We start from the raw sequence: 15,261 nt of genomic DNA, 5'->3' as shown, positions 1-15,261 counted from the left end.
TGGGAGAAGTAGTGGGGGAAGTAGTGGGGAAAGTAGTAGGGGAAGTAGTGGGGAAAAGCCCTGTGGAATTTTATGAAAGAACAAAATTCCCTCGTCTAGTTCGGTTTGTCGAGAGGGACAAGAGACGAAAATAATTTGCATTTGATGCTGTTAATGTCAACACAATATATATGGCTCATGCTATACCCAAATGCAAATGTAATATTTGTTTGTGAATGTCAAATAGGACGTTTAAGGTTAGCAAAGTTATTAAAAATGATTCTTATTTGTTTACGTAATATTAAACTTGAAGATACTGGGATTGTTTCTTGATTCAATTACATAGATATTGGTAAATTTCAGAATGAGGATTGAATTGCGTATTAATATGTTTCAATAGGAAAGATGATATGAGTTTTGGCAAGAAAAGGAAGTGTGTATAATATATATGTATAGGTATGCATACATATGGAATGGTTCATTTCGCTTCTTGTCTTTTTAAATTTCTCCATTATTTTTAAGATTGAAACATTGCATCGTTTGGCTCAAATGTATTATTGAATGAGTTGACCACTTACGCAGATCTTCATAAGATAAAGATAAGATTAAGTTAAAGATAAATAAAATAGAAATAAGTTGAATAGAAATTAATTAGCGTAATTAATGATGAAAAATATATTTGGTACTTTATAAAATTTATCATATCTGGTAGCTAATTGTAAAATATAACATTATCTAGTGTATGCACAGTAAGCATTGAGTAGTGATATATATTTTATTCCTATCATACACAGCAAACAAACATAACTATTTCCACGTTTATAATTGCGTCAGATGCATGTTCTATCTATCATCATGTATATGTACACAACACAATTCGATGAATAATCACTTTTTCACAAAATACATACACATAATATGCAAAGAGATGATAGTAAGAAGTAAGCATAAAACTTATGGTTCAATGTTCTTATAAAATGTGGAATTACCAAGTGATTATCGGAAATGTTAACATTTAACGCTTGGGTGATATTTAAAAATCGTCTTATCGTTATTAAGCTTTAATAATAATTTTGAACTTGTTTTATTTACATAATAGCAGAAGCATCCGTTTTCGCTAATTAAACAAAAATAATAAAAAATCAGAAGTTGGTAGATATTGCAAATTTTCTTTAAAACCTTTATATAGTACTTACATTATATTTTTATAGTGAAGATATATTCGAAATTTTTTTTTAATTTCATTAAATATATATCAAACTTAGTGTATGTTGCTGTTTGCTAGCAACCGAAACGTGTTAAATATATTTAGAAAAAAAACGTTGAGTAAAATATGAGGTGAATGGATTTAACAGAAAATTTAAATAAAATGATTTGTTACTATTTAGATTTTATATGTAGATAAAATTGTGCAATTTTCACAAATAATAGAAATTTTAGTTAATAAATTTTTATCGACAATTCACGAACAAAAAATGTTTATGCGTTAGAACAGTTATTTTTTTGAACATTCGATGTATAAAAGAGCTACATATCTGGTCTTACTGATCTAAATAAATATAGAAAGATATTATATCATGAAGAGGCACTGTAGCAAGGGTTTCTTCTCTACCAGATAAAGCAGAATTCTTTTCAAGAGGCTTTTCAGATATTTCACGGAACACGTGTCCCTTCTGGTACTTTTCACTGTTTTCACTCCGCAAATATTTACCAAGAAAAGTTATACGTGTACGTCTGGGGTTTTCCTCTTAACATTTTTCTATGCATGGCAAGCTGTTTAAGAATTTTTCAATTTTTATTAAAGCATCAAGGAAGTTATATTGATTTTTTTCTTTCAGAGCAACGTAATTATGAATTTCCCATTTTCTTTATCACAACAGTCAAGAGTAATTCCATGTATGATGTGTTTGTTATTTTGCATATTTCTTATCTATTTTGCAGTTATTAAAATCGAGAGATATTAGATGATGAATTATTTCTTAAAAGTTGCTTTATCGAGTATTTGACTTTGCTAAATCTGGATACTACTCCACTTATTTCGAATAAATATTTACACAGTAGAGTAATAATACGACAATAAGATAATTATCCAAATAAATTCGTTTTAGTCCAATATTTTATCTGAATAATGGTCACTATTGTTTGTAACAAATTATTTTCTGTATTAGTTCGAATAATTTATTCAAATAACGATTGACGTAGAAGTATTTTAACTGAGAAAGAACTATTCAAGCTAAGTTGTGTACCGATCTTTTTACATGGATGTGTTCAGTCACCCATATTCACGATCAATCCAATTTCTACTATCAATTTATCGAACGATAAATTTACCAAAGAACAAAAAATATTGTATGGCAACGATGAACCATAAAATTTCAAAACATATTTTGTGTTCAATACCGTCTACAATTTCTTACTTCGTCATTTTGGACTTAATATGACATAAATAAATTTTTATCGGGATAGATTCTTTTACGAATAATTTTGTATTCCAATAAATTCTTATTCTATTAGATATTTATTCATTAGTGGCGATTAGGTATTCCTTATTAGTTTTACCGGTTATCTATTATCAGAATAAAATTTTGTCCAATCTTGCATTATAACCATATCAAAATTTTACGGAATTGAAAGAGTTAGTACTTGTATCTGATACACAAATATATAAAAATTTAGTATTTATATAAATATACTTAGTGTACTTATCCGCTACTTAATAACTTCTTGTTCGCGATCCATTAAATGAATGGTGGATTTATTATAGATAGAGATAATAACGAGCGAAGAGACTATCATGATACCTGCCTATTGTTAAATTTAAAATTCTTGTAGGTCATTTTATGAGCAGGCATAAGTGCGTGATTGTATCTGTTGAGAGATTGGCGAAACGCTGCTCTCATATGATACGTTAATAATTTTAAATATGTAGTAACCACGCTAATTGCATAGAATTAACTGTTCCATTTAATCGGTATTTTATTATTATTTATTTTATTCTATTATAATATTATTTTTTTACATCTCCTATATACTTTGCAATTTGTCAGTAGACATTAGGCAAATTGTTTTAAATATACCAAAGTAATGCGAGAACGTTGTCTGCATTGAGACAACGTCATTATCATTCGTCAAGATCAGTCGATCTGGGCTGTTCGCAAATGTTTACTTTGATTATTAGGTCTGCAGGGTGTGTTCTTTTAAGGCTACGGGGCATATACTGATCGTTTATGTTATTGCTTAACAAATTAACAGGCATTTCTATCCCTTTTTTTGTAATTACCGCTTGCCTTAATTATTTCTTTCTTGACAATTGATATTATAAATACTTGATTGTTATGTCTCAAACATATTTTTCAGGCACATATTTTAAAATACCGCTATTAAAGTGTATTCAATTCGTCTTTTAAATAGATATAAATTTCTTAAACGAATAACAATAACGAATGAAAAACAAATGCATGAAAATTTATGTATGCAAATGTTACATGCACGCAACGAGCATTATATACAGTAAATTAATTATTACAATAGGTCCATTTAATAGTGCTTTGTGTACTGCACGCAACTAGATAACAATCGTACTTTCACCTGATTGTATCATAAAATCCATTCATCTTTAACATATTGCGATTTACAATAAAGTTTTGCATAAACAAGCACCAAATGCTTACACTAGTAATAAGTAATACATCTATGAGGACAAATACCTGATCTATTATTTAAATGAAAGAAAGAGGGGAAAAAGAAAAAGCACGCAATGCAGTGTGATGATGAAAAATAAAAGCATCCATTGAATTTTGTATTACAACGCCTAAGAAAAGAACGAGGTTGGAAGGAAACGAAGCCTCTCTGCCATTAAATTATTTCATCCAGTACCTTTTTTCCATTTTGTACAGCCGCAATCGCGTGACTTACCCTATATGGAACATTAGAATGTCCGCGAAATTCAGATGAAACACAACAGAATCGTGATAAGTAATCGAGGAAAGCTTTTCACTCTATTTCCCTATCGCGTGCAGTAAATTCGAAGGTAGATACGATATCGTTCAAGTACCCAGATGTGGCGCGACATTTCTGATGTTAAGAAGTTCTGGTCGCCACATGGCCCAGAATAATAATACTTCCGTGCGGTCGTGTTTTTTCCACGGTAGCTTTCTTTGCCGTGAAAAGTGTTCCCCATTTAGAGTAGCACGCCCCTTGAAAAATCTTGCTAAGATGATTTCATAAGGGTAAGCAGATGTGCACCACGGTGCTGTATTACTATTTCCGTTTCCTTTCCTTTCACCGGCTCTTGCCACGTGCCTTAAGGTACATAGTACATATGTACAAGCACTTCGAATGACCTTTTTTCTGATTTACTAACGAGAGGAATACCATTTGGCAGGATTTTCTTTCTACTCTCTACCTTATTGATTCTATAATATTTTTAAGCACTTTATTTTTAGTTAATTCTTCCAGCAATATTTTATCCTTGAATATTTTTCTTCGAGTAGAAATTTTTTAAATACGGACTATTAAATCTGTTAAAATCGTTTCAATTTTATGTCAAAGCTCTGTTTGTTAGCGATTTCATAGATGGGCGCGAATTTGGGGCGAATCAGAAGAATGGTAACGGATGAGAGAATGAGTGAAAGAGAGAGAAAAAAAGAGGGAGAGTAAGGGAGAGAGAGAGAGAGAGAGAGAGAGAGAGAGAGATCTGTAATTGTGCAATATGTAACGAGTGTCGTTCAAATGAGAACTACCTTTCCATTTTTTACCATCATCAATCAGTAGGGATCATTCATTTGTTTTTTGAACATAATTTGTGACACCTCCATTCTAATTAATCTGTTAATTACGAAGTTTAATTTCAAAAATCCCTTACGGGGTGCGCAGGTAAAATCAAGCAATGACGAGTATAAACGTCGACCGCAGGGTAAATTACAAATTTCCATTTTTGTTCGTTAAAAAATCAAAAATTCATTGTTGAAAAAAGGTATTGTTATTAAAAGCTTAAAAATTGCCAAAAATAATAAAGTAAGGTACACGAAACAATTCGGGCAATAGCGGATGCATTGAGAAAAATAATCAACTGAATTTATAAAAAGCGATACATTACACGGAGCATAACCGATATACCAAAGAGAATAATCAAATAATCAAACTTTCTTTTTCCAAACTTTTTCTTTTTTATAAAATAAATAATAGTTTTACTGGAAGTGTAAAGGAAACATACCGCTAAATATCATTTATTTATTTTTTATTTTACACGACGAGTATACATGTCAACCGCACCAAAATAAAATTTTGCATTGACGCGTATACACGTCGAACGCAGTTAACTGGTTAAACTATATATAAAAGCCTCGTTTCAAATATAAGTTTCTTAAAATCCTTCTGTTCATTAGAACGTTGACAACTGCATGTTAGTTGTCGTTTAGCAGTGATTCACGTAACGAGAGATTGCTGTAATAACCATTAAAATGTCATCAATCAATCTTTGGTATCTCTTGAAAGTTCGTTTCCAAAGAACGTTAGTTTCCTTTATATAGGTCTTGGAATAATACTTTGGTATCTTTTCAAAGTTCGTTTCCAAAGAACGTTAGTTTCCTTTATATAGGTCTTGGAATACGCAGGTTTTCCTTTAATATTTGGAATTTCCAAAGTACTGCCGATTTCTTCTTAATCCTTTCGCTTCGTATGCTGGTTCTTATTCGGTGATAAAATTTAAAACGTTTCCTTATGTATAGAATTATGCGGCAAATCCTAATCGTAAAACCGCACTGATGTACAGAAAAATATCAATACAGCTTACATTTAGCAGAGGCCGTATGCCTATATATATTATATATATTAAGTATGTTTAGTATAAGCTATATGGAAATACCAGAATAGAAGAATAGTATTATGAATAAAACATTGTGTTTACTAACTTAACGAAATTATTATTGTTCCCGGAATCTCAATATATTCCAAATTATTCAGACGTCTTTATCTCCGCATTTCTGTGACTGTCCAAATTATTCTCCTATTTACCAATTACTTAAGAAAACGTTTCTCCAGTTTTAATCATTGAAATCTAAGAGTAGGAATAATTAGATAAAAGTTGATTATCGTTGCGTGATTATTGTTAGGTAATTACCTGATCTTAGTCTGCAACGTTACGTATCGCTGCGGAGTCCTAAATGGTGAATTTCTATAAGCCCTTAATGCTTTTAATGCGATCGGTTAATGCGAGTTTAACGCATCGGACGAGTAATTAACTTGTCGTTATCTACATTTTAAAACGTTCCATTATACGCGGTTTTTACGATCTTCATTTTTTAGAAATTTCGATCACCGCTGTTTCACGATCAACTCGGGATTTGCGCGTATCTTCTGATATTCGTATATTAAATTTTGTCAATAACGGTGACTTTCAAAATAACAGCTACTGCGTCCGATTATCATAACGTTCCATCTATAAAAATCATAAAACGAACGCTTGGAAATGTAAATAGGATTGTAAGGAAAAAATATTTAATATTAAAGTGATTTTTAATTTCTAGCCAAGTTGAAATAAAAAATCAAATAGTAAAGGAATTCTACTCTGACATACAACATCGTAAAAATTCTAACACCGATTTTGTTTAAAAAAAAAAAAAAAATGAAAGTTATTATTTTATAAACAGCAAAATGTGAAGATAAAATATACAATTATTTCTACGAACAGTTTAGCTTAAATTTGTAATGTTTTGGTCGAGCATTGCTTCTCGATAGTAAGCAAGAGAAGAGTAAGAAGGTACTATTAGTTATTAATACTTGATTATGAGAAAGTATACGATATAGATTATCGCAAACCATATGATATATTGTGTATTCCTTACATGGTATGAAAAATGTAAATTACAAGTTTATCAACAACACTTGCAGATAAATGTAATAAACCGTACTATAGCGTAGATTTTATCGAGGGAAATATTACTAGAATGATATATTTAAAGCACGAACTTGAACTAGCTTACCTTGTAAATTACAGATGATTTGCATAATTTAAGAAAACTGTACTGTAATTTAAATTCATATATTTCTCCTTGACTTCAAGTTAGAAAAGATTGATGGATAAGTGCGTCGATAAAGATTTATTGACATACTTATAAAATTGTTGATTAGCAATATTTTCGATAGAAATGTTTCTTATTAACTTCTATCGTTACGTGATACTGAGAAAGAGTTTCTACTTCTGTCGTAATTGATAGTTCGGAGATAATTTTTCTATGGGAAAGATAAGGATAATTCTTTGCTTTCTTCTCTCGACGGTTCAAAATGTATTTTATTTTATTTCTTAATATTTCATTATTTATAATAATTGATCTCGTTCTTATATTTCTTTTTAAATACAGGAATCACAGTGCAGCGCAGAATTCGAATGGCATACAAATGTAACTTGTACCTGCCAATCAAACTCTCAGCAACCTACTGTTTCTCCAAACGCACAGGAAGATGTACATGAATTGGCTCCTAGTCATAGTGAGTATAAAAATTACAAAAAATCTCAATTTTCCTCCACTCCGTAGGCGTACAAAATATTTCATTAAAAATAGATCATCTTAATTATTTATTGTACTAATTGTGTTATAAAAATATATGAACAATTGATTCTTAGAGCATAGTAGAGAATCTTTAACTCATTTTATCATTAACTCATTTTTCTCATTGTTATCAATATTGATATTATTTTTTTTTTACATGTATATATACTTATTAATATAACGAACTTGTACAATGTACATGTTTTGTTGGTAATGTGAGAATTATTAGAAACAGAATATAATGAGTATAATGAGTAAGAGTATAATGATTAGACAGCGGATATTTATGAAAATTCGTATTTCTATGCAGGTCATTAAAAAATGAAACATAAGTAGAAGGTTATTTTACTCGCCTATGTATTGTAGACAGGGTATTATATTTTGAATATTTTATATATTTTTGTATATTATCTACGTGCATTCTATGCATTTTTACGCCTTCTAATCGTAATCACGTGAAAATACACGGTCGAATAATGGTGATGAATTAAGTAATGGTGATAAAGTTTTGGCTCTTCAGACGTATATAGATAAAGCAGTGAATCTTAACACAAAAGTTATAATTTTAACTCAATATCTGTAATATCATAAATTTCATTTATAAGCACTTTTAAGAGGAAGGAGGAACAACATATAATTACGTTACGATAAGGGTTTGAGAAATCGGCTATCTCGATGGTGATGATATTACAAAATTTATTAATTAATTTCATGGCGCTTTGATTCGATTACGATTATTTCTATTATTAAACAAGACGTACAATCACACAGTGCAGTGGCTAATGGAATCACATTTTTCGCGGTGAAAAGGCAGTTTTTCAAGCTTAATATTAATAAGTCAGTGATCAAGGGTAACGCTTCGAAGTAAAAATTCTGAAATACGAATAGAAACTAGATGTCCTAATTGCTCATTATAGAACATGAAGTGGCGATTTCCGGTTGTGGCTTTATACACGTCAGTACGTGTATTTCAATTATTTAATCGTGTCCGATGTTTATAACAAAATTAAAGTCCCAGAAGGGTTTTAAAAAAATGTTGGCAAGTGTTAGATGTGAGATTTCTTTCTTCCAAAAATTGAGACGATCGTCCTAAAGGAAGATACAACTTTTACGTGCAACCTTCCGCAACTTTGAAATTTCTACGTACCTAAACAAATTGAAACCGGTAGAAATTTGACGCCTGGACTGGTTCAACCTGCAAATGAGTAGTATCTGAGATTTTTTGTACATGTTATTTTTCCATTATATCGAAAAGAAGACAAATATATAAACAAGCATTGCAATATCATTCATTGCTCAGTTTTTCGTCTTCGGTTAGTTTTACGCTGATTTTAATCAGTCTTCGCTATTCGCTTTCATCAGGCAGACGTGTTTCGTTTGTGTATTAGCGTGTTTAGTTTGAATTACACATGCTTATAAATAATTCTGTATTCGTAGTTTATTTATAGTAAACGCGTAGTTAGTTTATAGTACAGTGTATTATAATTGCTTGAAATAATTTTACATAATAATGTCGCAAGGTATGTGTGACTTCTTCGTTGCGGTTTCGTCTGCAGAAGGTTAAATATTTTCATTTTTCTGGATAAATATTATTTACAAAATAAAGATCGATATATGGCATAATGAAAAGAATCCAAGTACCTATATGTAGTGGCTTGGACAATCTAGATTATTAAATATAATTATAATATATATGTATAGTAGATAATCATGTATATGTATAATATATTGTATTAATGTTTACTATTAATTATATATCAACAACTAATTTTTATTATATTACAGTTATTATTAATCACATTATGGACTAATATAAGTATGGACATTAGTCAGTTCTGTTTTGTCGAAGAAGATTAAAATGATGACGATTCGCGAAAAGCGACTCGCCAGCCCACTGCACTGTGCAGTATATCGGTCATAAATTTCAGATTTAAAGCCTAGCATTAAAATCAGAGAAATCTACAGAAATGGACATATTAAATTTATCTTATCCAATCTCCAATTATCATCAACTCCAATGTACATAGTTAATATTAAGGAATTAGAACCAAAATATTTAAACATAAAATTCACTCAGTTCCCCAATTTGTCTTATGGATCCTTTCCCCAGGAAGCTTTTCGATTCCTGTCTGAATATTCTTTCTATACAACTACTTAGAGTACAATTTACACTACTAGAGTACAATTTACAACTACTTAGAGTACAATTTACACAAAATATAGATTGCATATCGATAAATATAGATTCCTAAAAATATTAAGCTACACTGCTAAATTATATTTAAAGTATTATATTTATACATTGAATTTGTATTCAATTTAGGATTCTACCAAATGTCCAAATTGGACAGATTGCGAATAAAAATAAATAAATAAAAAAAAAAGAAAAATTTAGGCCAGAAAGAAATTACTATTGTTCGTGAAGTAGGACAAGGGAAAGAGGGATAAAGGTGGAATATCAAAGAGAAAGTGGGGAAAACCAGAATTTGCCGATGTAACACGTGTTTTCAATGCTTAACACGTATTCCATAGCTTTATCGAGCATCGATCCGAGAAATTTATTTAAAATTGTTATTATAATATCGTATTGTCCATCTGTTACAGCTGGTACAATTGCAGGCATCGTGCTGAGTGTTATCGCCCTGGTAGCAGCGTTGCTTTATTTTCGAGATCCAGATAAACGAGCATGTTTGCGCTCTTGCATTAATCCATTTTCCTTGAAAAGAGGCCGTGGTCGCGTTCAATACTGCAGGGTACGTTATAGAAATCGCATATTATATTATTAGTTATGTATTACGCATATTATATTCATATCTGTATCCATATTAGTTAATCAGCAATTACGAATTATCAGAAGATAGTAAATATTCTCGTAATTACATTACTAGTACTTACGTAAATTTATGTTTTTCTAAGCAGAATCGAAGAGACGCGATTTAAATAGATACATACGTGTTCGTTTATTATATTTTCTAACTTATAACGTTAGATGTTTTATATATTTTTGCAGAATTTCGTACATTTTCCAATCTATTAATTTTCCATAAGCATATAAACATACGCAATTTACTTATAATTGCAAACATAATGTTATATATAAAAATGCTTTATTTGGCTTGTGAAAATTTAAAAGGGTATAAATAATTATATAGTTTTTGTCTTTTATTTTATATTTATGTTATATTACTTTATAATGTATCATTTGCTCATTTGTCGTTTGTCTATTTCGTTCTTCTCGTGATATTAAAAATTACGTAAAAATAAATTTCATTTTATTAAAACAAATTATATTGGTTATACCGGCCTTTCCTTGCAATTTATTTATTATCTGCCATGTTTTTGCGTTTCACTAAAATTCCTGACACGTCTGTCAGTATTTTTAACTTTTCCATTTTACGAATCTTCGTGCCTTTGGTATGTTACTAATTTACATAATCGATAGATAACGTTCACATACGTAGAACATTGTTTAAATAACATCAATTCTCGTACTTTCGTGTACATTAATAACTGCTCGATTGGACAACATAGTGGATTAAAGTAACACAGATTATATTTCATTCTTTGTACCGTTGTATAATATGTTTATTATAATCGGTAATTATCAGTGTGAGATTTGGTTTTTTCTTTTAATGAAGCACATGTCCTATATTGATCTCTTGTTTTAGCTTCAAATGAAACAAACATTAATATTAAAACGCAACATGTATATGTGACATTGATAGCAGCCTAATGAAGTTCATACGTCAATTACTATTACCGAAAAACAATTCTTGAAACTACAAATTTGTGATAGATTAAATATTGAATAAACACATATCTATTTTACAGAGCATTCATTAAGAAAATCAAAGGTATTATGTTATTAAAGTTATGTCAAGTTATATTGTGATCAAATTATAGATATAGTGAAACTTATATTGTGTTACAGATATAGTAAAATGAAATAAAACTAGATAATATCACGTTAAGATTAATCTTAAATAATTAATTATTTTTTGTTTAGGTCGACACTACAGAGGAAGCTCGTCTTTTGCTAGACGTCGATCCAACGCAGTGCCAAACAGATAGCGACGATGATCTTTTGAATGCCTAGTCATATCTCATTGTTGTTGTTTATCTTTAAAACTTTATTTTATCTAAGTTTCAAAACACACGAAGAATATGTACTCTTATCGAACACGTGAAATTCTTGCTTGAAACGCGTGAAAACATGCTTCTCTGTTTTCTTTGCGTTACCATTGGTTCCGTGCCATAAATTTATTAGTATTGACATTTAGGACTGTCACGTAGAAAAAACTATTTTAGTAAATATAGTTTTCGTGTTTCAATGTAATAATTAATATTGGCTTTTGTTTCATTTAGAAATTTGCTAACACGAGAGTTAATTGTGGAAATATTCAAACTAATAGATATACAGATAGGCTGAACCTGAAGATTTCGTTTGGTAAAATTGTATAATATTTTTCACACGGAATTATAAATTTTCTGAACTATTCTCGGAAAAATAAGTTCAATAATTCGACTAATATTATACGGTAAGGTTGTGAAGTAGAATTAGCGTTATAAAATTTATGAATTAAAAATTAATTTGATGATTCTATAGTAATGTGATTTGAGTCTAAATTAATTTTTATGCTTCTAAGAAGCTTGTATATATTTTACGTTTGTTTAAAATAGATATGTTTTATTTCTAATTGTAATAGGAGATAGTTTTCTAAGAAATCAAAATTTTTAATAAAGCAATTGAATTATTTCAAGATATTAAATTACCAACTGAAACATTGTACTTATATACTCGGGAAATTTAATTTTCTTATTTTTTTGTTTGAAAGCTACTAAAGGAAAGCTCAAAGAAAGTTTCCAAAAGATAATCTTTCCTTTTTTGGTTTCTATTCTGTAACAAGATTTTTGTTACCCTCTATGGTACGGAATTTATATAAATTTATAAAGTTTATTTTGATAATTAAAAGAAAACAATGTCCTTTACAATGAAATTAATATAAAGCTCCTTAAATAGTTTTGTGATTGATATATTATAAGGCATTCCAGTATATTTTGAAGAAAAGATTATATTTTATATTAGAATATTAAGAATCAATTTGAAGCTTTTCGTATACGAGAAAGGAGTTTCCAAAATTCATTAAAAAATCAACGGTGTATTTCAAACAGATCTACTAATGAATATTCTATATGAATGCAATATACATATAGCAGTATCGTATTATACGCAGCTAATAAAGTTTGAAATAATTGAATAGAAATTCTAATATCGCTGGATCTCTTGCCATCAACAATATATTGTGCTTGTGATTTATGTAATATTTGTTTTTTAAATGTCATTATATCGATAATATTGACGGAAATATTTTATTGTAATTTACCAACCGAACAATTGTAGCATAGTTTGCAAAGCTTCTTTATAGTTCTTTATTTTGTGAAATATGTAATATGTTATTTAATTATTTTATCGATGTATCCTTGTCGATTATAAAAATATGTAATTCCAAAGGGGTACTTAATCTGTATATGCAATAATGTTTTTAAACGATGTGTCTATAAATAAAATCTTTTAATCATTGTAATGTCTTTCTTCAATGTACACTTAATAGAGTGAAGCTTTCCGTTCCAACTCTTTCATCGTCGATATTTCTAAAAAATTGTTGAAAGAAACAGATGTATCTCACACTAAACTGCTAATGTTATAACATTAAACCGATTAAACTAAACACTGACGCGCTTTCGTATACCTGAAGCGCTCAGGCAGCACTTCAGGCAACTTTAGAAATGGGATTAGTGATACCTGAACGAAATAAAAAACAATTATATTCGTGGAAAGGCTGTGGAAATTCCTGTGTCTGACCCATCGACCAATCGAGCAATTACGATTATCTGACGGTTCGTCGGAAGTAATCGCTTTTACGTCACAGCCAGTTATTGATAAGACGATGGATATGGAAACTTGAAAGCGTTGTTATGAAATAAATTGTTCTAAGTGCTAATATGCCGATTCAGAAAATATCCTCCTGTCTTCGAAAGCGAGTGTCGTAAAATTACCTAAAAAAATCTTCATTTTTGTTTTGTTCCTCCAGACTCTGTATGTATATCAATACTATAGCTCTTCAGCAAAATAGAATATACTGTTGGCGATATATGTCGTATTGCGCGATATTGATTAATATTTAATATTAATATTTTCAAATTATTAATGTTAATGCTAATTCTGTAAAGGAACTCAATTATCATATCCCTGTATCTTTGTATTTTAGGTCCAACTAGAAGCGAATAAATGTTTGAAACTCCTTACCTTTATAAGGAGGTACGTGTTTCCAATAACTTACCCATGCTTTTTGGAGAAAAAACATTAATATAGAATATATATTTTTTTATTTACTAGTATTCCACGACCAATTCTCGCATTGAGAATAATATACTACATGATAATATCACTGCTAAAAAATTTTACCTGATGTCCAAAATGGACAAATTGTGGATATTAAGAAATAAATAAAAAAAGAAAAAAAAATTGAGGATAATATAGAATAGGTGGGTAATTTTCGTCACAGGTATCCGTCTGGTCAGCATGTTCATCGTAGGTTCTGCAATGTACCGTTTGACCATTTAGGGTCGTGCAAATCTAATTGCCACATCTGCAACGATAGAATACAAGGAAATTTTCGAGAATTTTATGGTTAGACAGCGGGACGATTATTGTATACCACATAACATGATGGTAACATAGTAATACTCGTGAAATATTTAAATAACAGTTAATCGATGTCATTAAGACAGTGTGGCGAATATGATACTCTGCAATTCTCTATAATTATCATGAACGTAATACTTTAATCCATATACACTACAGATAATTAAAAACATATCCGATAATCTTTAGGAAATATTATTAGAAAATGATAAAAGAAAGATTTAAAAATGTTAAAGATGAAATATTTAAAAATGAAATATGTTAAAAGAAAGATCTTCGTATCTAATTTTCTATTCTAAAATCAGCACTGTGCACATCTAAAATAATGTTCATTTTAAAAAGAAGATAATATTCTATATATAAAATAATTCAAAGGCAATGTAAAAAAATGTAGACTTTCGTTAAATTCGTATTTAATCAACACTGGCTATTATTTATTATTCTTGTTTAACAAAGCTATTCCATGTGACAAGTTTTAATAGTATGTAACTGTAATATCAACTTGCAAGGATGATTTTTAAGCCAATTTAATCGATTGGTAAATTAATTAAATTACTTTCACTAAAATACTTCATCTTACCTATAACAGAAAGACAGATCACAATTCTAGATTTTATTTTCCTATTTCCACGGCTATTTATAAAGGCATTGTATTATGCTAATTACATGTTCCAGAAAAGGTAATCCACAGGTATAAACCGATAAATATGACAATCAATATTTTAAAGATATTCAAGTTCAAGGCATTTTCAAAGAGGTACATCCATCTGCCTCAGAGCAGAACTACCCTTTGTAAATCTAAAATGAACAAATTCCACATTTTCCAATTTCTTCTAAATAAGAAAAAAGTCACCTCTTTCTGTTACCAAACATTACACTGTATCTTGCACAATTAACATACAGTAATCGATGATGAAAATGGAACAAAGGATCAAAGGGGAGGTGCGCGTCCGCTCTTGTGAAAGTATCACACAGAGAAACGGAGAGCGGATACGGAGTTTGTAAAAGCGAAAAAAAGTCCACAGA

The 15,261-nt window shown here is 29.7% G+C and overlaps 1 protein-coding gene across 2 annotated transcripts in view; it reads left to right on the top strand.

Annotated features, from left to right (window-relative positions):
* The window catches only part of LOC100651480 (cation-independent mannose-6-phosphate receptor), a 35,279-nt gene extending 22,169 nt beyond the window's left edge, over nucleotides 1-13,110 (top strand). The window contains exons 14-16 of one of the 2 annotated variants that reach the window (XM_012307989.3): nucleotides 7,341-7,467; nucleotides 10,134-10,282; nucleotides 11,536-13,110. In XM_012307989.3, coding sequence (XP_012163379.1) covers nucleotides 7,341-7,467; nucleotides 10,134-10,282; nucleotides 11,536-11,625 — 366 coding nt within the window. In that variant the 3' untranslated portion in view covers nucleotides 11,626-13,110. Of the gene's footprint in view, nucleotides 1-4,845; nucleotides 4,942-7,340; nucleotides 7,468-10,133; nucleotides 10,283-11,535 lie in introns of those variants that run through there. The other variant, XM_048405191.1, reaches the window with a different exon arrangement.
* Nucleotides 13,111-15,261: the final 2,151 nt, after the last annotated feature.

This window comes from Bombus terrestris, chromosome 4, assembly GCF_910591885.1.
Source record: "Bombus terrestris chromosome 4, iyBomTerr1.2, whole genome shotgun sequence".
In the NCBI taxonomy this organism is placed as follows: domain Eukaryota; kingdom Metazoa; phylum Arthropoda; class Insecta; order Hymenoptera; family Apidae; genus Bombus; species Bombus terrestris.
This window is presented reverse-complemented; position numbering and strand designations above follow the sequence as displayed.